This window comes from Pieris napi, chromosome 22 (assembly GCF_905475465.1).
Source record: "Pieris napi chromosome 22, ilPieNapi1.2, whole genome shotgun sequence".
Taxonomy (NCBI): Eukaryota; Metazoa; Arthropoda; class Insecta; order Lepidoptera; family Pieridae; genus Pieris; species Pieris napi.
This window is the reverse complement of record NC_062255.1, coordinates 906,735-931,404: the sequence shown is the minus strand read 5'-3', so window position 1 is coordinate 931,404 and position 24,670 is coordinate 906,735. Positions and strand designations below refer to the sequence as shown.

Here is a 24,670-nt window from a genome sequence, read left to right as displayed (position 1 = left end):
TGGACGAATTAAAATAAATTTTATGTTTCATTATTTTATTTTTTTTCATATTTTTATTATTCTTCTTTTTAACTTCCCGCTAAGAAAATTGAAATATTTCGAAAATCGAGTTTTTAACAGATGTTGACGTTTAGAGGTTCTAGGAAGCCTCCCAGAATGTTTCCGCGGTGAAGTCCGTATGGATAAATTTTCATAAAAGTAAAACAGCAATAAATAAATAGCCATAAACCATCTAGGAAAAAATTCGCATCGAATGGTGGTAGTTTCATGTCGATACGATCAGTGGTTTAAGCGTGAAAGAGCCTCAAACGAACATCATTTTCTTTTTATATATATAGATAGAAGAAGAAGATATATATATATAGATATAGATATGTATATAATTTTGGTCGCCATTATTGCTTAAAGGTCTTAACTCGTTATCAACTCGGTTTACGACGATAATTTAATTGCTACAGTGTGTTCATGATGAGTTTATATAATTAATAGTTTCTCACCAGCTTTATGGCTTTTGCGCACGTCTTACCCTATTTTGGTTCTTGGTTTATGCGTAACTAAGAAATTCCATGTTGGAGTGTAGAAATCCCTGAACCCTACGATAAGTTTCTTTTCTTCACGCTTCCTCAGAGTTTAGGTCAAATATATATAAATGTTATGTTTATTTGTGTACGCTAAAAACTCAAAAAGTTCTGCACCGTTCGAGCAGAAATTTCAGCGTGATATATAATCCGCTTAAAGATGTTTTTATCTTTTTTTTTTTATAATTTTTATTTATTTTGTCATTATTTCTTTTTTAAACAAGTATTGCAAAATTAAACTTATATGAAATGTTTTCTTTGTTTTGTTTCACATATTTTCTCAACCATTCAATCACAATGTGCTAAACAAAACACTTTGTGATTAAAAAGAGTGGCGGAGAGTTTATTGCCAGTTCTTCTCGTTCGTTCCCTTGATTTTAGAACTGGCAGTACCTTAAAATTGCATTTAGCATTTAAAATGTATAATTTTTTTTATTAACGTTCATTGAAAATTGTGTTACCTAAATGAATAAATGATTTTGAATTAAAAGATTTACAATAATTTTGCTTTAATAACACGATTCTTTTGACTTTGACCTACTTATGAGATACTAAAGTAAATTATAATTTTTATCCGAATAAAAGTCATTTATATCTGTATTAGGTAAACTTTTCTTGTTAGACCATCTGTTGCTTCGGGCTATTGTGTTTGGTACAAGATAATTTTTCATACGACGACTGACCTTTTAACTTTTGTCACTGCCAAGCTGTAACCTTCAGATTTTATAGACAAGTCGGGGACCCTCTGTTCCTGACACACGCCTGTTTTTGGGTGTCAAATGTCAAAGTCTAATACATTTTTGACATATGGGAGTCAGGCTTAGCGTTAAGTCTAGTTTGAATCTTACCATATGGCTTGCCGGTTCCATTAAATACGCTAATTGAAATAAAAGCCCAAGTGCACAGCTGGGGTTCGAACCTACGGTCATAGTGATGAGAGTCAGTCAAGCCACTAGGGCAACACTGCAAAAATAATGATATATAAACTTGTGTATTTGTTTCGTAATCAATATTAAATCTGTACATTTACAGCCAGCATTAATTATATATAACAACAAACGATTATACTAAATATTATAGCTAGTTGCAATAAATAAAATATACACATAAGATATTAATGATACTTAAAGGTTCATTATGACAATAATTTGGAGGCTAATAATTATATCTTGGATGATAATTCCCTATAGTATAATGGTGTATTACTCTGAGGTTATTAGAGTTTGATACCATATGAAACAATAATTGTTGATGGCATATTGATAACCCACTTGCCGTAAATTAATAATGAAACTATAAATCAAACCTACCTTAGTCTTTTACATATATATACAAATATTATTATTAGATTTATCGCTAAATCCTCTAGTTGGACCATACAATTCGTAACTCAGCTTGATCTGGGCCAACATAGCAATTTACGACTCAATAAAGTCAGATTTTATACGCTAGAATTCAAAGGGGTTCGTACTATATTATGTATCTTATATCTATAATGAAACATGACTATGATAAGCAATACATAGGGACTTGTAATACTTTCCAACCTATTGCAATTAGGAACCTTCAAGAAAAGTACTTTAAACTCTAGTTAAGTGGTGGAGGTTGTTGTAGATATGTTCAAATATATAAGAAGCTGAGTGTGAACTAGATTATTCGTTTAAAATATAAGCTTATAACTAAAATAAACATAGGGGTAGTGGGGTTGCCACGATAGCTATCATAGCTACTTTCACAGCGTTACGTCGTACGGTATTATACTGTGGGGTGCTGCTTCAGCGGTTCAATCCATGTATGTGCTGCAGAAGCGGGCTGTTCGGGGTATTTGTTGTGTTTCCCCAAGAGAGTCGGTACGGAATAAGTTTAGGGAATCAAATATTATGACACTATCTATTAATAATATATTCTAATTCTAACTAATATATTCTTGAAGCCTTGTTGTATGTATAAAAAAATATAAACGGTTTTAAACAATTGGTAACTTTCACCAGTATAATACTCGAAACAGAACTAATTTGAGTATAGGACCAACCAGGCTCCAGAAGATAAACCACTCCTTATATGGAAATTGTATTCGTTTGTACAACAAACTCCTAAGCGAAATTAGAGAATTATCACTAAATAAATTCAAAGCCCTCGTTAGATGTAAATTAATCAATAAAGCTTTTTATAAATTTGACGAATATGTAAATGATCCTAATCCTCGGAATTGATTTGCTCCAGTTCAAACAATTTGTATGAACTAAAACTTAGCGATTAAAAAGAGTGGTGGAAAGTTTCTTGCCAGTTCTTCTTGCCCACTCTACGCCCTTGACTTGCGAACTGGTAGTAAATGTAAATTTACAAATAATTTAACTTTTTTGTTGACGTTCATAAGTGTACTTGTTTACCTATATGAATAAAGTTATTTTGAGTTTGAGTTTAACAAAAAACTAACTTGTTAATTAAGCTTTAGGTTGTAGAGTAAATATCTCACCTACGTACATTATAATTTATTTCCACATAATTATTCTATCTTAACAGATACTGCTAATGCAATATAACTACAAAATAATATTAGGGATATTATAACCCTACAATTAAAAAACATTAAACAAAAGTATATATATAAAATAAAAAATACTTAAAAACAAAAAAAAAAAAGGTTGTTACTTGGTACCCGTAGACCCAGTCTCTCCATTATATCCAGAATATGAACCCGACCCGTAAGTATCCTAAATAAATACACTGACAAACATTATACACGTTCTACCCGGAAATCCGTGAACCAACATTTTAAATACTTCTTTATTTAAAGAAGTATTTAAAAGTTTTATTTAAATAAAGAAGATCATCTCCATATTTTCTAGTAACCGAGTAATTTTTATTAGCTTTCGCACACAGCCTAATATGTTTAATCACAATAAAATCACATACAAGTCAAACTGATAACGATTTTTTTTTCCTTTAATTGTAAAGTGTTTCTGATGTTCTACTTCAATGTCTTCTAGTAAAGTCTACTAGTCTAGTCTTTGAAACCTCGTTCTTTTATCTCTTTACGTGTTATCCATAAAATTAATAACATTAAAATCATGAAAACTGGGTCATGCGTTACAAATTAGAATCAGTCGATGAAGGTCACAATAATAAATTTTCCATTGAAGCAGTTTATTGAAATCATTCAGTTGGAAGCCTTAGGATCTTATAGAGCCTTAAAGTTAAAAGGCTTTGAGTGATTGAAATGCGAATCGGAAATACAGCTGAAATTATCAAGTTACTGAGAGATCTCTTATCTTTAATTCTGAATTCTAAAGTCAAGCATACTTCGTGGCAGTGCCGAATTGTTTTTGTAATCTCAATAATTGATCATACGGTGACGGCTACTACCGTGAACTAGATTTAAGATCCAAAAACCAACAATGTATTAAAGGCAGTTTTTGCCGCGCACCACTACTCTGTGGAACCAGCTGCCCACTGAAGTTTATCCAAACCAATTTGACCCTATCCTTCAATAAAAGAGCGTACCAATTCTTAAAAGGCCGGTAACACACTCGCGAGACTTCTGGCATTGAGAGTGTCCATGGGCGGCGGTATCACTTAACTTTATGAGCCTCCTGCCCGATTGCCTCCTATTACATAAAAAAATATGATGTCATAAATGTTATTTACAATTATTGTAAGTATCAATATATTATAAAACACATACAGTCTAATATGTAGTGATAAAATTAGTTTCTTGTTTTGCCAAGAACAATTCGTCGTGTTTCTTAAATTGAGGTGGTATAAAACCCATTTTTTACTAATATGCAAAACAAATATGTAAATTACTGTTACACTTAATAAAATTGGGAACTATAAGACACACAAAAAACTAACTATAGCAGGAACCAATATTACAAAAAGGAATTCATAGTAAATAATTAATTTTCAGAATACTCTGGCAATTCTGGATAAACTCGATATCGACAGTGAAAAGCCATCTGAAGAAGAGATTGCAAGAATCTTCGGGTATGAAGAATCTTACCATGCTGGAGAGCTCGGCCCCTGGCAGAGGATCAAGCCCAAAGTCTGGGCCCTGTTTGACGAACCTTCTAGTTCACCATCTGCAAAGGTAATAGCGTCTGTGATAACCCAGTACAGTTGGCATGGCATGTTTTGGCATGGTCATTCCAATCCCCACTGAATCCATGGATATTTGAAGTTATACTTCTTTTGGCGCGTTAGGGAAAAATTATGAGTGTAAATTTTTGCGCACGCACAACGTCACAAAAAACCGACACCCTGCTATAGTCAACATTTTAGTTTTTGTGATATTTAAATAAACTTTATTTAACTAGATAATAAAACTTTCAATGTATTTAATACCTTTTTTCTAATGTTAGTTTAGAAACTTAGAATACAATTTGCACTATCGTGAGGTACTGTGTGAATGGCATGTCTTGTTCCTAGAGATGTACTGTGAACTCTGAATCATTGGCAAATCGGTTCGGACGAACAGGTCATAATTATAAATTCTCATAAAACGGTCTATTGTTTCGTAGTGATAAAAAATTACGTATTATATTTAATTTCTATATACTAAGTTATCACTACATAGTATAAAACAAAGTCGCTTTCTCTGTCCCTATGTCCCTTTGTATGCTTAAATCTTTGAAACTACACAACGGATTTTGATGCGGTTTTTTTTAATAGATAGAGTGATTCAAGAGGTTGGAGGAGGAAGGTTTATATGTATAATAACATCCATTAAATAGTGGAGAAGTACTGTTATTTTTGAGGTTTCTAATGTGATGTCGTAAATAATTACATTTTTTCCGCTTACATTGCAAACGCAGGCTGAACCCTACGAGTTTTATCAAAATAATGTACTAAGTATTGTACACATTGAAAAGGTCTACAGAAAAGTCCATTATGGTATATGTCTATCTCTTATGGATAACCCACAATAACTTTTTTTTGTCATTTACTTTTTACGACAAATAATGGCTAATTTTCGAAGCGATTTTACCCAATACAGCATTAATCCTTAACCAATTAAATACCTTGAATACATTGTTCATTTAATATAGATCTATATGGCCCTTTACAGCATATGATTTAAATGAATATTTCGAAGATATTACAAATTTGGCAAATTTTAATCTCTTCGAATCTGTGACGTATATATAAAAGATTTTAATATATATTCAACAGAAACCACAAAACGGAGTAATCGCCGGTATTCGATTTACGATTCGATTTAGGATTTTTTGATTGAATGGAAAATTAAATACGGCATCGCGTCGGTAACCAAATCAAAACAAATTCTGGAGTTACCTAAAACTGCCTGAAGGCTTTGCGGCCTAGCGCTGTTTTAAATTGATGTATCAGTTCCGAATACTGGCTGAAACGTATTTTATTATTAGATCTGTAATTTGTTTATGTCTCTGGTGGGTTGTGACCAATTATCATTACGATAATGACATTTTACATCTGAGGTCTGTTTAGGGAAGTCATAAGTCAAATCATTTATTTCAATTAGATCACCTAAAATGTCACCTTTAAACGTCAAATAAAATATAAAGAAGATTCTAGTTGCCCCTTCCAAAAGGTAGTTTCGTGTAAAGAAAAATGGCCAAGAAACTCCACACTTACTCTTTTAAAATAGGTTTACAATATTTTGTTCAGGTAGGTAGAATAAGCTATTAAGATATTGCTAAGACCATAGTTGGTAAATGTACGGCCATCTTGTATTATGTAGTTAACGGCAAGTTTATATAATAATAACTTGCGAGTGACTTTTTTATGTAATAGGAAGCAAAGGGGCAGGTGGCTCACCTGATGTTCAGTTATACCGCCGCCCATGGACACTCAGAAGATTCGCAAGTGCGTTGCCGGTATTGCAAGAATTGATAGGCTCTTTTCTTGAAGGACCCTAAGTAGAATTGGTTCGGAAATACCTCAGTGAGCAGCTGGTTCCACATAGTGGTGGTGCGTGGCAAAAGCTGGCTTAAGAAACGGTCAGTTGTTGTCCATGCTAACTTGTCTTCTGTCTCATAAAAAAATTCTATGTAAATTGAAAAAATTTAATTCGTTTCGAATGCATTCAATCACTTACTAGCGTTAGCTAAAAATATTATTCTGCGTATTCCCATACCTTGCGGTAATAAATCAAGTGAATCGCAAATAACTCTGGATTGGGGAGTGACTCAACAAATCAAATTGTTGGGACTCGCATAAATTACTAAGCCGATTTCGGAATATTTAAATGTACGCAAATATTAAATATAAATACACATTTTGGGAGCGTCGAAATTCAAAGTATTTTGTGCAAACGCAAAGCATTACTTTACTTGTTTACGTTGCTTAAAATTAATATTTTTTTTTTTATAAATTGTTGCTAAGACTTTAAAAATAGATAACCCTTTATGAAACTCCTTACCAAATAAAGAGGAAACTCGAATTAACCGGTTTCTAAATATATTTTATAATTCGAACGATAGCAAATAGATAGATAATTTTCGGATAAAAACTGATCAATTAAAGATAAAAAATATTTGGTAGATAATTAAAAACTTAAATAAATTACTAATTATAATTTTGTTAACTACACTTTTTTTATAACTGTAATAAAATTATAATTACTACCATATTTTAGTAAAAAGCCGCTGAGCTACTTTTCATACCAAGTACATACACACATATGGCAGCATACAAGAACATACAAACAAATGTCATATGAAATGTAATTTATTATTGTTAAATTAGTTTAGTATCCATTTTTTAAATATACATTTTTTACGTAAAAAACGCTTTCTTCTGTTAAAACATATGCACTGTATTTTTATAAATAGCCATTAGAATTATTAAATAAATTAGCAAATAATTGATATAAAAAGGCCTATATTTTATTCGACGTCGCTGTTACTTAAATTTTAAACGTGTCAAAATATGCCCAATGCCCCATAAGGGAACTACGGGACTCCATTTTCATCCTTTAATCGTAAAACATAGTAATCCCAAAGGATGTTTGAAGGAGAATCCAAGAACGCTTTAACTTTTTATTAGCTGCTGAATTCTGCGAACCATCTTAGTTTCCGTTCAATGAAATTGTGGCTACAAATACTAGTTTGCTGTCAAAAGCTGAGCATCTGTCTCAGAAAATAAACTTAGATTTTTATATGTAATGAATAAAATAATCTCTGCAGTTAATTTAAATAAGTTTTCATTTCGAATATTTCTTTTCTGTGATTACGTGACAGCTACAAGCCGATTATACCTTTAATTAAAAAAAAAAAACAAAAAACTAATAATATTTGCCGGTAATTAAACTCAGAAGCGTCGAAACGCTTAAATATTTACGTAAAATTAACAGAAGAAAATATTTTATCGGACTTTCCTTCATTCTGATCTCTCATTAAAAATGTTGTGTTTTAATCACATCATTGTTAATATATAGGTAATTTCGAGATTCACACCCAGAATGGGCTTTGTGACAGCTACTAGTTTCTATTTAAAAATAAAAAAACACAGATGATATTTGCCGGGAATCAAACTTAGAAGTGTCGAAATGCTCAAAGATTTGCGTTAAATTCACAGACGAAAATGTTTTATCGGACATTCCACATTCATACAATTTAATAAAAGGACATTTCCTTAGAAGCCTTGAATATTGGATTAACTTGAGTAATATAATTTGCTTAGAATTTTTTCCTGTACTTATATCCATTATATGGAATTATTGGCTTTTATCTCTGCGGGAAACTTTGTCGGGAAATTTGAAGGTCGTTTCGAGTTACCGTTTTTTCTTTATTCTGTTTACTAAAGGTACTATATTATTTAATGACTAAAAGACAAATAAGAAATACAATTAAGTTTTAAAATGGTTTGGGATTGGATCCCAAATAAATATTTTATATTTATATGTATCAGTGTAACACAAAACCGCATCGAGGTTATTTAAGTTGTTATAAACTCGTTTTAATGTAGTGAATTTTATTTTAATTTGGACATGTGGTTTCAGTCACGTAAATGAAATATTATGTTATGTTATTTTGTTAAAAATATAGCTTGGTCATATAGCTTGGTCATATACCTTGGTCATATAGCTTGGTCATATACCTTGGTCATAATAATCAAATAAGTAAGCAAACCGAGTTGGCAACCATACCTACAATGGTATAGAAAAAAGGGATTAAACGTAACTAGACAACCCATAAATAAATCAAGTTACAGTTTTTTGTTAGGCTAGCGTCGCAACCCCACCCCTAGATTTATATTTTATGCCCTTTGTTTTAATCGATTAAATACGGTTGACATTTAGCTGTAAACAAAGAGTTTAATTTATTTGAACATTCCTCCAACAACCGCCATCGAACTTAACTCTACACGAGTTAACACTTAACTTTATGCATATATTTTTCTTGATGTATTTCATCAAATCATGTCAACAAATCATTTATTTGAAGTAGGCATATTAAAAAGGTACATTTGAATGTCAAAATTAGAAGTTAAAAATATTTAAAAAAATTACTCTAGTTGCCCCTTCCAAAATGTAGTTTCATATGGAGAAGATTGAGCAAGAAAATTCATACTTACAATTTAAAAATATTTTGTATACATTGATTTGATAATTATGTGTGAAGACCTTGACCTTGTACTTGACCTGGAACAAAAAACTACTATACTAAAATAAAATAAGCGCATGGTGCATATGACGCTCACATATTTACAAATATTCCAAATATAGATTTTACATTATTATTCATAAAAAAGGAATCTGGTTAAAAATTAATGTAAATTTAATAATAATAATAATAATTTTTTTTTGGAGTCTTTCCTCTAACTTCAATTTTGTTCCCTTTGGAGTAGAGACTCTTGGGCCGTGGGGTGCCAGAGCTGGTGCTTTCCTCGCTCAACGAATAGGTATCGCAATACAGCGAAGAAATGCTGCCAGCGTTAAAGGTGCCACAGGGACATAACTTATTGAATTTGTTTTGATTTTCTTTTTAATACTTTTGATTATTACTTTGTAGGTTAAGAAAATCGTAAATACTGTATACTTGATTGTAAATACAGTTTAATGTAAATTTTCTTGCATATATTTAATATCAGATAAAAAACCTTGAAAAAAAACATTGATATCTCACATCCCGCTCCGCTTAACGTCGTGTTCCGATCAGAGCTTTTTATCGAGTCGTACTTCAATAGAAACTTGCATGGAAGCCGCAGCCTTTCAAAGTGAAAACTCATTACAGCAAGCGCTGTTTATTGCCAACTGAGATTCCAGACTTATTGAAGAAATTCATTTCCGATCTGTAAACGAACTTGTAGCATCTGGTATATAAAACTTTAAAGACTGTGGTCACAGTTTTTTATTCAGGAATCTGGCGTTGGCGTTTACACATATTCTTTTTTCAGTTATCATTGTAAGCTTCGGGCCTTACTTTATAGCTAAGTTTTAAAATGGCTGGCTATATATCTGTTATAGGATAAAATTTGTCATTTACGTTTATAATATTTATTTATTTGTTCATCAGTATTCCTACAGCAACGTATTATACAATATCTAAACAATTACATTATAAGGAAAAAACTTTTTAACCGGATTAAAATTATGTATTATTATAAATTTACAATTATTTAACATAATTTTAAATTTATCCGACGTTTCGCGTGCTTTACAGCGTGCGTGGTCACCGTCACGCTGACTGAAGACAAAAGGTGTTGGATGTCAAAAAGTATCACAGCTGTAGAGAAAGTTGCATTATCTGTATTTATTTCCCCGGAGTTGGTATCGACTAAAAGATGGAGGGTTTTGGCAAAAATGGCTCACGATGTCCTCTATATTTTTTGTATTTTATACATTATACACAACAACGGAATACACATTCAAACATAAACATAAAACACAGTTAACAACTTATACAAAAAAACGTGTGGCATTCGGGGACTGCCGCTGTAAAGCTATTGCATAGCATTTTTTATCAACTTATGCAATTATAATTATTTATTTATTTTTATTTATGCAGTATTTTTTTTCTTTGTTATTAATTCAATCTAGCACTCTACCAGACTCAGACTAACACGTTTATATAGTCTGTCTCACTCTAACGGCTGCACCGATCTCGTCAGAGAGATGAATACGCAGTATGCGATCTGTCCTGCTCTAACACGCAAGGTTTTTTTCGTTTCGTTCTGGATTCGGTCTCCACGCTCGAGGCCCGCGATAGAGGCTATGCAATAGCTTAATAAAAAAGGGTAAAGTAAAAGAAGTCCATAATTAATAAAAAAAAAACATAAAAAACATGTTTACTATAACTAAAATTAAATAAAGTAAAATCTAAACAAAAAATATGAATAATAATATGTATAAACAAAAATGTAAAAGCTAATCCAATCGTTAATTGAGTCACAATTAATATATATAAGTAGTAGCTAATTACGAGGCAGAAGAAAAATGATCAAAAAGAAGATTTTTTAATAAATTTAAAGACTGAGCTCGTCTGATATCTATTGGTAAGGAATTCCATAGCACGATACTTTGCTCAGTAAAGGAGGAGTGAAAGAATTCAGTTTAACTTTTTAAATTACTGAATAAAAATGCTATTATAAACCACTCTCTGAGCTCGATTACTCTAAGTTACTCAAAGATACTTAAAAACTTAGCTGATCTTAATTAAGTGATAGATAGTTTTAACTAGAGGATGGGCATTGGCTTACAAAGATGGGCAGCTTCGATAGATCTAAGTGTTGTTCATTAATGTTTATCAATATAACATAAGTCTACTTATATCCTTAAATTTTTTTGTTTTTCTCCCTCGTTTTCTTTCGTCATAGCGAGGACGCCATTCCGTCGCTTTTTTAGAAGCCTCCATAAGCAAGATTAATTGATTTAATTAGTTAAAAGTCACTTATTGAATACAATTTCTTATCTCAGCTTTCTACAGAAAAATAAATTTGTTTACATAACAGATTTGTTATTCATGTTTACTTCGTATGAGATTTTGCAAAGACCAAGTTCCATAAGTCGATGTTTGTTAACGTTTGTTGACTCAATATTGAAGCACTTTACGAGTGTTCTTGATTAAACCTTTGATCTATCGCTTAAAAGGGAAATAAAATATATTGCCAAGGTATTCAGAATCGTTTCGGTTATATTAAAATGCTAATTAAAAATATATGGTTTGATTACGGGACTTTGTTAATGAAATTTGAATTTGTATATGATAATTGAATAATTATTTTTCATAAACTATGACATATCATTGTATTTTTGTTACTAGTAGAGTGCCCGGAGCATAAAACCGTAAAACCTCGGATTAGAGTTACAGTGGATGAATTAATATAATCGATGTGGGATATTGTTTTTAAACTATAAATTGCAATGTTTACCCAAAATTTTTTGGTGCACTCCATTGTTATAATTAAAAAAAAAATATAATGAAAAATTAATGTTTGACCATATATTTTCACTTTAAACAGTATTTTATTTTATTTATGTATGTTAAATCTTACCTGAGTAGACATATAGGAACATATCAAAGATACCTGTGTATAAAAATAGCAGTAGGGATCTCGAACAGCATGAGAGCGGAGCGACAGCTACTATGTACATGTCATTGCAAAGTTATCAGTTATAATACCATAAGAGCTTCAAAATTATCGGGTATTTCCCGATAGGTTCGTTGCAACACGCACGACTTATAGTCGTCATGACGACTATATTTGTTTGCAACGAACCTATCGGGAAATACCCGATAATTTTGAAGCTCGTGTGGTATTCGGGGGATTATTTTTCCGACCCAAATGTCGGCCAATAGAATTGCACCATGAGACGAAATGTACAGTTAACAAATAAGAATTTCATAATGAATAAAACAACTACTTAATACTTTTCTCGAAGCAACGACCAGAGAAAATTTTCACAAAAAATTATCAGTATAATACCATGTAGGTTGTACCACGTGACGTCGAATGGTGCAATTCTATTGGCCGATATTTGGGTCGGAAAAATAATCATTTATATTAAGACATACACTTATTGATTCCTTAAAGAAATTGCGCCATCTATGTTCAGCATTAGCAAACTTGTGTCCGCGTCGTCTTTTTCTACTTATTATTGTAAAAAATTTATTGAAATCGAATTCCAAATAAGTTTATTATGTGCTTCATTGCAATCGCTATTGAAAGTATTCGGGCACAGTTCCACTTGAACCAGCCGGTGTAGTGCTCAAATTCACCACATCAAGCATAGAAAATCCCCTTCTCAACTAACAAAACATCAGTAACCTGACCCCAAAAAGGTAGGCACTCTTCTGGATATAGCGGCAGAAGATATTTATGTATATCTACAATAATATAATAAAAATGAAAGATTTGTTGATTTTAAAAATTCTTTCACAAATAGAACCTTACGTTAACTCTGATGTACTTAAGCTATGAATTTAAGTTAAAGTTTTGTATGAAAATACGATAATGCAATCCAAATTGTGATACTATTGATAATGGAGTAAAGCGATGTACAGTTGTATAGTCTATATGTATCTATATATGTCTAACGAAAAATATTCTTATTTTTTATAATTATATTCTTATTCTTATATCAATGCGGGTGGAAACACAGAGTGTTATACAGAGTGCATACACCTCCGAAACGGCTCAACCGATTCTTATGAAATTTATAGTGAGATATAATGAGAATCGGATACTATCTATCTTTCAAACCCCTAGATGATAAGTGGTATCCACCCCAAAATTATTTATTTAAAGTATTTATTTTTTTATGATACAGCATACATAAAATATTCATACAACCCCTAATTTTCACCCCTCTTCCTCTATTTTTATTATAGTAGGTAGTTATTATATTGAACTAAAAAAATATTGCCTAGAAATAATATACATTATACATGGCAAAACAATGTTTGCCGGGTCAGCTAGTATACCATATTATAAAATTCCTTTTTGTACATTTATTTATTTAGTTATAAAGCTTACGACATCACACACAGTACTTAATCTATGAGACGAAATGTACAGTTAACAAATAAGAATTTCATAATGAATAAAACAACTACTTAATACTTTTCTTGAAGCAACGACCAGAGAAAATTTTCACAAAAAATTATCAGTATAATACCATGTAGGTTGTACCACGTGACGTCGAATGGTGCAATTCTATTGGCCGATATTTGGGTCGGAAAAATAATCATTTATATTAAGACATACACTTATTGATTCCTTAAAAAAATTGCGCCATCTATGTTCAGCATTAGCAAACTTGTGTCCGCGTCGTCTTTTACTTATTATTGTAAAAAATTTATTAAAATCGAATTCCAAATAAGTTTATTATGTGCTTCATTGCAATCGCTATTGAAAGTATTCGGGCACAGTGCCACTTGAACCAGCCGGTGTAACCAAATTCACCACATCAAGCATAGAAAATCCCCTTCTCAACTAACAAAACATCAGTAATCTGACCCCAAAAAGGTAGGCACTCTTCTGGATATAGCGGCAGAAGATATTTATGTATATCTACAATAATATAATAAAAATGAAAGATTTGTTGATTTTAAAAATTCTTTCACAAATAGAACCTTACGTTAACTCTCATGTACTTAAGCTATGGATTTAAGTTAAAGTTTTGTATGAAAATACGATAGTGCAATCCAAATTGTGATACTATTGATAATGGAGTAAAGCGATGTACAGTTGTATAGTCTATATGTATCTATATATGTCTAACGAAAAATATTCTTTTTTTTTATAATTATATTCTTATTCTTATATCAATGCGGGTGGAAACACAGAGTGTTATACAGAGTGCATACACCTCCGAAACGGCTCAACCGATTCTTATGAAATTTATAGTGAGATATAATGAGAATCGGATACTATCTATCTTTCAAACCCCTAGATGATAAGTGGTATCCACCCCAAAATTATTTATTTAAAGTATTTATTTTTTTATGATACAGCATACATAAAATATTCATACAACCCCTAATTTTCACCCCTCTTCCTCTATTTTTATTATAGTAGGTAGTTATTATATTGAACTAAAAAAATATTGCCTAGAAATAATATACATTATACATGGCAAAACAATGTTTGCCGGGTCAGCTAGTATACCATATTATAAAATTCCTTTTTGTACATTTATTTATTTAGTTATAAAGCTTACGACATCACACACAGTACTTAATCTACTAATTATTTTACAAAATCTTACATCTAAAATGTGTGACAATTAACGTAAGCATAAGTTTCACAAAAAAATTAGAAATTTAAAATTTAAAAAATACAATTTTAACATATACAAGATAATACAAGCCCACAACAAAATAGAATACATTGTAAAGGATGTAAGCGCAAATTTATTATATCCTTCACAGGCTGCTGTGAAGCACTTAAAACGTTTTATATAAATTATGGTTTATATCGTGTAAGTGTGAACTGAATTTTCTTTATTCTTGATATTTCTTATTAACTGAACATGATAAAGAACATAATTAAATAATTGAATTATCTAATTCTAACAACTTTATATTAATGAGTTCAAATGAAAAACAGAATATTTAATGAATTTGAATTCATCTAATGTATAAAATTCTCGTGTCACAATGTTCGTTCCCATACTCCTCCGAAACGGCTCAACCGATTCTTATGAAATTTTTTATGCATATTTAGTAAGTCTGAGAATCGGCTAGTATCGATCTTGCAAACCCCTCATTTTGTTCTTCGTCGTTCCTCATTTTAGACAATTTTTTTTGTTAAGTACAAAAAAATTTGTCTAAAATATTTTTTATGATACAACATAAAATAATCCATACAACCCCTAATTTTTCACCCCTCTACGATCAACCCCTATTTTTTATTATAGTAGATAGTAATTGAACTTGAATATTGAACTGAAAAAATGTTTCCTAGTACTAATATACCTACATGGCAAAACAACGTTTGCTGGGTCAGCTAGTAATGTATACAAGTAAATGCTGCGTACGACTCTGGTTTTCCATAAATGTAAATCATATATTTTGCGAAATAATAATTTTTTATTTCATAAATTTTGACCCGGCCCATCGTCACATTTGCCGCTTGATTTTTTGTTTCGCTTGGGTTATGCTAGACGGATTTTGAATTTGTCTATTTTATTTATTAGTTACTCCCTCAATTTTATAACTTTTCAGTTAGAGCTTACTGCCATATTGTGATAATTTTGCTCATTTTTCAGAATTTCCTAAAAAGGACCTTCATACTTCACTTAATACATTTCATTCTCTTAACACAAGGTCAATCAATACAAGAATTTTTGTTATTTAATAGTTTTTAACGAATTTAGGAATCGGTTACATTAAAAATTACTTTTTCTATTTACGTAATAGATCGGGTTTTATTTATTATATGTAAATTTTATCGCCAAGTCACTGTCTCTTTGATAAAATATCAAAAGTTACCACTTCAGGATAATCAATCATGGATAAAGCAATATTACGACGGTCTTAGATACAAAGTATTTATACGTTGCCTAGCCCTTTCATAAATTACACTTTGCTATAGGTTATACCTAAGTAGTATATGTAAAAACCTTCGTAAATTGCGTCTTGGTTGAACGTTAATCCACATAAAAAGGTGACATGAGAATGTAAGTGCGTGCTCCTATTTCACCATGCCTCCTGCTGGTAAGGACAAATCTTTGTTTTTAATTTATTTTATTAGATGTCATGTGGAACATGGTGTAATGGTTGCAGATCCTTACAAACGTTGTGTAAAACAAAAAACTTGGCGATTAAAAAGAGCGGCGGAGAGTTTATTGCCAGTTCTTCTCTACCGTTCTACGCCCTTGATTTGAGAACTGGCAGTAAATGTTAAATTAGGAGCATTTAATGTATATTTCTTTTTTGGCGTTCATAAGTGTACATTATGTTACCTATATAAATAAATGATTTTTGACTTTGACACGTTGCGTTTTAATCACGACTGCATTTGCAACAATGAATTTTTATTTCTGTGTGCAATAAATTCTTCGGTGATGGCATACAACGTGAAAAAACTGACATAACATGACCTGTGAGGCACAGAAGGTTAATTAATTTGTCTATAACAATTAAATGATATTCCAATTAAGGGGATAACAAAAATTAATGCAATCTTCGGCCAATACCTAAACAGGGTTGTAGCGCCCCTTTATTTTTGTTTTGAATAATTAGTCCAAAATATAACGCACTTTTATTTTATACTTTGCAAAGCAAGACTGTGCGTTGGTACTCTTTTTTTGAAGGACCCTAAGTCGAATTGGTTCGGGAATACTTCAGTGGGCAGCTGGTTCCACAAAATAAATAAATTTTGGAAAAATACGTTTAAGTTTGCACACAAAACGTGTTAAAAACATTGGTACAAATTTATTTAGTAGTAGGAACCATTTAATTTTTTTTAGTTTAATGTTTAATTTAAGTTTTCTTTTTGAAGTTATACTTCTTCTGCTTCTTTAGGCGCGTTATGAAAAATTGATGAGAGTGAAATTTTACGATGCGCGAGCACCGTGTCACAAAATTAACAAAATTAAGTTGCCCACGGAAGATGCTACGGCATTGGACATAATTTAAAAACAACATTCGAATAATAATAGAATTTATGTTACACTTAATGTAAGAGAATAATAATAAATATTTATTTATTTAATTTTTCAAATGTAAACTGAACTTTATTGACTATAATTACTCCTTTTCCAGTCTTTGATTATTTAATTGTAATTAATTATTTGCATGCAATCAAAGGCTATTTTTAATAATGCTAAAGAAGTATAACTTCTTACGCGCGTACATAAGTTCACGCACCCTTTTTTATCTATTAATGTACATATGTTTTCTGTTTCATATATTTTGTTTATTAATGTAATAATTGGCTGTGTAGCTGTAAGATTACTTATAAATAAATGACAGCAAAGGTCAATGTTTATTTATGTGTAAATAAATGGTAAAAAATATTAATGATACAACAATATGTATTTAAGTCATAAATATTAGTTGTCACCAACAGAGTCGTATAACATACCTCTCGGGGCCTTTTGGCATTAGATAAATAGCCATTTCGGTGTCAGCGTTTGATAAATTACCCGTGTGGTACAAGGTATACGACTTACACTATCAACTATATTGCGCAAAATTGCAGACATTTAAAGAAGAAACGGTCTTTGGAGGACTGTTACCTACTAGTAGTTCAAATAATCAGAATTCAATGGCCGCCTTGAGTGGTGTATGCACATCCGAAATAATTATTGCCACGCTTATTTAAACGAATAAAAGTAAATTTATTTGTTTTATTTATTTATTGTATACATTAATAAGAAAAAAGTGCGTGCGCACAAAGTACACTTGTCAGAAATGAAACTTCTTTGGCAACCTAATTCTTAAGTCTTGTTCATATTTATACAAATCTAAAACTTTAGATTTCCGAGACTTAAAAGGAAAAAGGAAGATATGTTAGGAATTTAATGAATTAAAATGTCATTAAAATATGAAAAGTGTCGAAAATTAATACAAACTTTTTTTTTTAATTTATATCTTCGATAATAAAAATACGTGGCATTTTAATTTACATTTGGTCATTTGAGATTTCAATAAATTATTTTGCATAATGTATAAAATACTAATATTTCATAAATTCTCTTTACAAAATTTTGAATTTAAAAATAGAATTTGTATAAGGTAATTCGCCCTTCTCACCCTCTCTCTTAATCGGTCTCAATCGATCATTCTCATTTCTTCGAAAAAACTTCGTTTTTTAAAAATTTTACCCACATGCGCCTAAAGAAGTTTCACTTCAAAAATGGTTGTATGTAAAGTCGGTATACGGACGATAGTTTAACGTGACAACGTCATATCAAAACATTTATGAAATGATTGAGTAGGTAGTTCTATGAATAAAATTGAATATTTTTTATTGAATTCTAACTATAGATTAAGAGATTAATTGAAATTTGATTAACTTCGGCCTCTTAATAACAGTGCGTTGTTTGACTTATGTTTGCAGATCATAAATAATTTGCTATAATATACGTTTAGTACAATTTAAGAGCTCAAAGCGATTTTCAGTTTTTATTAGTCATACAATTTTATTAAGTAAATGCCATAATCTAAGAATAAAAAAAAAATCAGCGGCGCTACAACATTGTTAGGTCTATGCACCAGATTTCTGTATGTTTTATGATCATTTGTCAAGCCTCCTTCAACATTTTGGGTCTAAGGCAAGTCGGTGACCACACGATGTTTACCTTCACCATTCGAGCGATCGTTTTTTTTTTTTTTTTTTTTTAAACAATTCACACCAATTGACCGAGTCCCATGCTAAGCTGGTGAAGCTTGTGTTATGGGTACTAGGCAACGGATATACATACATATTATAGATACATAGATATAAATACATATTTAAACACCCAAGACCTAAGCACAACACCAAATGCTCATCACATCGATGTTCGTCTCAGCCGGGGATCGAACCCGGGACCCATGGATTCGCAGTCAGGGGTACTAACCACTAGACCAATGAGTCGTCAAATGCGCACATAGAAAGAAAGTCCATTGGTGCACAGCCGGGGATCGAACCAGGGATCAGGGAAGCAAGGAATGAGAGTCGCACGCGATTTTAAGTTAATATTGCATTTTTATTAAGTAAATTCTAAAATCTAAGAATAAAAAGATAAAAACAAAAATCCATAAAACATGCTTTATATGGTATTTGTAATGCCAAACCAATTTGGTTCAATGTGAAGCAACTTTTTTTTTGAAAGGAGGTTGTATATTTTAAATAAATAATGTATCTTTAGAATGCTATAAAGTATAAAGATAGGTAACAGTTATATTTCTTTGCAATATTAAGTATCCTTTGTCATTTGTTTAATGTTAAATTTCAGTTTTCTTACGATTTTGAATTTTATATAAGAGGAGTTAGTTTGCTTTTACTAATCTCAGGAAATATTGGTTTAATATAAAAGAAAATCTTTGTGTTGTATTGTCAATTTATTAAAGAAGCCACGGGACAAATTGAAGTTCGTAAGAAGATTAATAAAAGTATGCTGTATTTATTATTGCGTAGATGTGAGAAGCTAATCTATAGATATGGTTGTGGTTGGCTTATTGATTATAACGGCGGAAACCTTGTAACGAATTTCATAATTATTATTAATCTAAGAAGAGAATGAGATGATATTAATGTTAGGACTTAAATTAAAAAATAAATAAGTTGCGCTTCAACATTCTTAGGTCTGGTCCTCAGATTTCTGTAACTGTTTCATGATCATTTGTCAATCTAATAGGCATGTAGGTTATCAGCCTCCTGTGACACACGACGTCGACTTTTTGGGTCTAAGGCGAATGTTAAATGCGCACATAGAAAGAAAGTCGATTGGTGCACAGCCGGGGATCGAACCTACGACCTCAGGGAAGAAAGTCGCATGCTGAAGCCAACTAAAACCATTCTTTATTCAAAAACCTTTTCCGATGTTTCAAACAGTTTCCGGCCACCATTATGTTTACATTTAATATCAAATAATTTATCACTTATAATAAATGAACTCTTTTAAAAGAAACAACACTTTATCAATACAGTGTTGTTATAATTAATCTTGGCCTCAAATGTCTGAATTTGTTTGTGTAATTTTTCTTTAAAGCCAAATAGGTTACCAACCGACAGCAATGACATAAGCCGTCGATTTTTAAGGCCCTATCTCAGCAAGAATTGCTGTGTCACTGTCTTGGGGTGGACTGCGGGGCGCAGTGGAGAGCTGGAGCACTGAGGCGCGCCGGCCCGTAATAACAATTAGTTATGTAAAACATTAAATTCATGTAATTTTATCAGTATTTTTTCTGAAATGGATTACTTGGCTGGCGATAAAATATATCGTGTAAATTTCAAAATCATGTTCTATATACATTTTCGTCATAAACTAGATTGTTTTCTATCGAGCCAAGTTATTTAAATCGTGTATCGATCTATCAAAATGGATACATAAACTACTCAACTCCACCATATATTTTTTCCATTCGCCCTACTTCAAGAAACGATGACGAAAAATGGAAAGAAATGATGTAAATACTTTCTCGGAGTTCGGTGACCAGATAGGTCCTTAATTAAGTCTAGGATAAGCTGCCCTGCGATTCTGTAACTCACTTTTCGAACTCACACAGCGGTTTTCGCATCGGCGGTCGCTCTCAAATCAGTCGTGAAGCAGTCATTTTATGATTTGGCATTCTGAAAAGGTAGGAGCTTGTAGTTTATTGTTTAGTTTATCGTGACTGCTTCTCGACTGATTTGAGAGCGACCGCCGATGCGAAAACCGCTGTGTGAGTTCGAAAAGTGAGTTACAGATTCGCAGGGCTGCTTTCCTCGCGATGTATTTGTCACAACGTATAAAACGTCTTTATTTCCCAAAACCATTGCGAGAAATCAACATGTGACCTTTAGGTGGAAAATTGCACTTCCAACTAATAAGTTAGGCTTTATGAATTTAAATAAGCTCGCTTTGTGTGTGAAATTAGTGTTATGGCAATGGCACAAAATTTATACATATAAATTATTCACTTAATTCCAGGCAACTTGAGCTTCATTCGCAAAATTTAAAATTAAATTCGCATAATATATAGCCTTTTATTTTAGCTAGTTTTACAACACATTTATATTTCTATCTCATTGTTAATAGATATCTGTGTGCCCTTGTTTGGTAATGGCCTCCTCCAAATACTGTCTGCACTTTGCCACTCTCTGCCATGTACCACCTGCTGTTCGGTCTATTCACCTTCTAAATTGATTTCCACGTTTGCGTTTATTGTACCTGGGGCATTAGTTTAGTAATTTTATAATATAACTAACTGACCTGGCAAACATCGTTTTGCCATGTATATCATTTAGAATAAAAATAGGGGTTGATCGTAGAGGGGTGAAAATTAGGGGTTGTATGTATTTTTTAATGTTGTATCATAAAAAAATAAAGAATATGTTTTTATCTAAAATTAAAAAAAAAAACCAGGGGTGGACTTACCCTTAACATTTAGGGGGATGAAAAAAAAATGTTGTCCGATTCTCAGACATACCAAGTATGCACACAAAATTTCATGAGAATCGGTCGAGCCGTTTCGGAGGAGTTTAACCACAAACACCGCAACACGAGAATTTTATATATTAGATTTTAAGTGCCGAAAGAGCTTGCGATGAAGATTGAAGGTAAATATCCTTATTTTCCCTATTGGTCTACCCCGGACCTAAAGTTTATCGCAGCTACATTAAGATTAGACTTAATTTACATAACATTTGGTGACTTTATATGAGAACCATACTATTATTGGTATTACGAGGTTGAAATAGTATAATCATAAAAAAAACATGTTTATTCATATTTTTGTTAATTTAATTAATTTTTACAGTAGTACTATATTTATAAAATACGTGTTATAAGTTAAAAATTAGTTATGTTATAACTGTTTATTTATTGTATTAACTGTCTTATTACAAGCAACCAATAAATAAGAAGTAAGGAATTATTTAAAATCACCGAATGAATTACTGTAATTAAAATTGTATTTACAATACAGTTTTAATAAAGAAAAGTTTTATTTCTTTTGTAAGCAATATTTAAAAAGTGTTCTCTGCACTTAAATGTAGAATGATCGTGAAAGCTCAATCTCGCTTAGTATTTGTTCTTTACTTATGTTTATTATAGTGCAGAGGCGGTTAAACATTTCTTATGTTCCATTGATCTTTCTTCTCAGACACTGATATTTTGTTCTAAGACCTTCGGGTTTATATGTTTTATTACACTACACAACTACGCATAACTATGCCCATGGTCTGTAACTCTTATTTGATATTTAATAAGGAACTTTAACATAAATGAACCTTGCATAAGCTAACTTGATACACATTGTAAATTCCAGACCATTACAAGATCGGTGATATTAAATTTTACGACGAACGAAGACGACGGAAGGACTGTTTAAAAAAGGCAGTATATATTCCTATGGAACCTTTCCAAGGACCTCTTTCATTCTATCAAATGCAATACCATTTTTTCGTTATAGAATCCTGAAATATTTTAATTATGTCAAATACGAAAATGAAGTCAGCACTTTGTTATAAAAGTGTATTTGTATTTGTTTAAAAATTGAACCCAACTTGCACTATAAAAGTTGAAAAGCTATCAGAAATTTCTAATACTCTCTGAAAAGTGTTACAAATGTTTTTAGTTTTTTGTTTATATTATTATATTTTTTTGTATTATTTTATATAAAGGTTGGTGATTCCATAACTTATTTATTTTCTTAAGTTTTGGTAATATGCACTTTACCCATAATTTTTAGTTTTTTTGATTTTTTTCCCTTACTAGGGTGGAAGGTTATTGGAAGAGATCGCTTGTTAGGGATAAGGCAGCCCATTGCATCTCTTATATTCTGTTGTTTGCTTTATTTTAAATGAAAATAAAATAAAAAGTACGTATCGATGTATTTCAAAAGGCGATCTGACCCAGAAGTTGGAACTGCATGATAATAAAATAAATACAATGAATGATATGAATTGTAATGTCTTATTGTTCAAAACAGAAGAGATATATCGATATTTCATTCCCAGAAAACCGTTCTTAAAACTCGTACAAAAATGATGAATAATGCTTTCATTAAGACAAACCTCCTATCAAAGGTTTTGTTAAAACACAATAACCTCTGATACAATGACTGAATATCAGCCTTAACGGCGAAAAAATTTAAACTTACGTGTGGTATAAGTATAAAGCTGTAGAGGAAAATTAGGGAAGACAACATAAATCAACATTATACAATGTTCTTTTATCAGAAAAAAGTGCGTGCGTACAAAGTACACATGTCAAAAGTGAAACTTCTTTGGCAAACTAATTTTTATGTCTTGTTCATATTTATACAAAACTAAAACTTTAGATATCCGAGACTTAGAGAGAGGGAATAAAGAAGATATGTTAGGAATTTAACTGTAATTAAAATATTAAAAGTGTCGAAAATAATAAATTATTTTTTAAAATTTTATTTCTTCGACAATAAAAATACGTGGCATTTTAATTTACCGAATTGTAAAGAAAATTAAAAATTGAAAATTGTAAAGTCATTTGAGATTTCAATAAATTACTTTGCATAAAACTAATATTTTTCTATAAGGTAATTTGCCCTTCTCACTCTCTCTCAATCGCTCTCTCCCTGTTCTTCGACAAAAACGCTGCACATCTTCGTGACGTTTCCGTTAAAAGTTACCCTCATGTGAAACTTCTTTAGGCGCAGAAGTTTCACTTCAAAAACATGTGTGCGATTCTCACGTGGTAGAAGTGAAACCTTCAAAAATTTTTAAGTTTTATTAAACTTTAATTTTGATAAAAACTAAAATAATTAAAGTTTGAACGTCGATGAAACGAAAAAGCTATAGTAAAAAGAGACAGACAAATAAATTCATATGATTTAACGCGGGAGAAAATGGGATAGGCTTAAAAGGCGACAAATCCTAAGTCTTGATAGACACGGCTGACAGAGTGGAGCAGTCTCGATGGAGATTTTGCTCTGAACGTCTAACAGCTCTCAACACGTCTACTCACAGTCTAGCTCACTAATTGCAAGATAAAGACTTATAAAAAAAAATAACTTTTAATAATCCGAACATATATTATTAATGCAAAATGTCGTTCTGCTCCTCGTCTGTAACTTGATACACTGTGAGAAAATGTTAACTGTCATGGAAATAATACAAAGATTTACGACGCATTTCCCGTCCAGGAAAGCCGATTTTTCTTAAACGAACCAACGTACTTTCCATTAAATTTGTTTCTCAAATGATACAATATAGATTCATAGACGAGATATTGTAAACGAAAGAATAATCTTTCGCTGGAATAGATTTTTATTTTAGAATGTTAAGAAAATTGTGTAGACGTATTTGTGTAATTGTGTAATTTTGTTCACATTATAATATTTTAGTTTTTTTAAAGTATATAGCTGATATGTAACATAAATCGATGAAGTCGAGTTATGTAAAAATAATATCTATGCAGTAATGCTACAAGCCTATGTGTTTAAGCCGCCAATAGCATTCATTTCTTTGATCTTTTTTTTATAGAACAAACGGCG

General features: G+C 31.4%; 1 protein-coding gene across 1 annotated transcript in view; it reads left to right on the top strand.

The window, feature by feature from the left end:
• Window positions 1-24,670, top strand: part of LOC125060714 (potassium voltage-gated channel protein Shaw-like) — a 147,543-nt gene that overhangs the window by 61,897 nt on the left and 60,976 nt on the right. Inside the window, exon 4 of the mRNA XM_047665736.1 lies at window positions 4,489-4,668. Within this exon, the coding sequence (XP_047521692.1) occupies window positions 4,489-4,668 (180 nt within the window). The remainder of the gene's footprint in view (window positions 1-4,488; window positions 4,669-24,670) is intronic.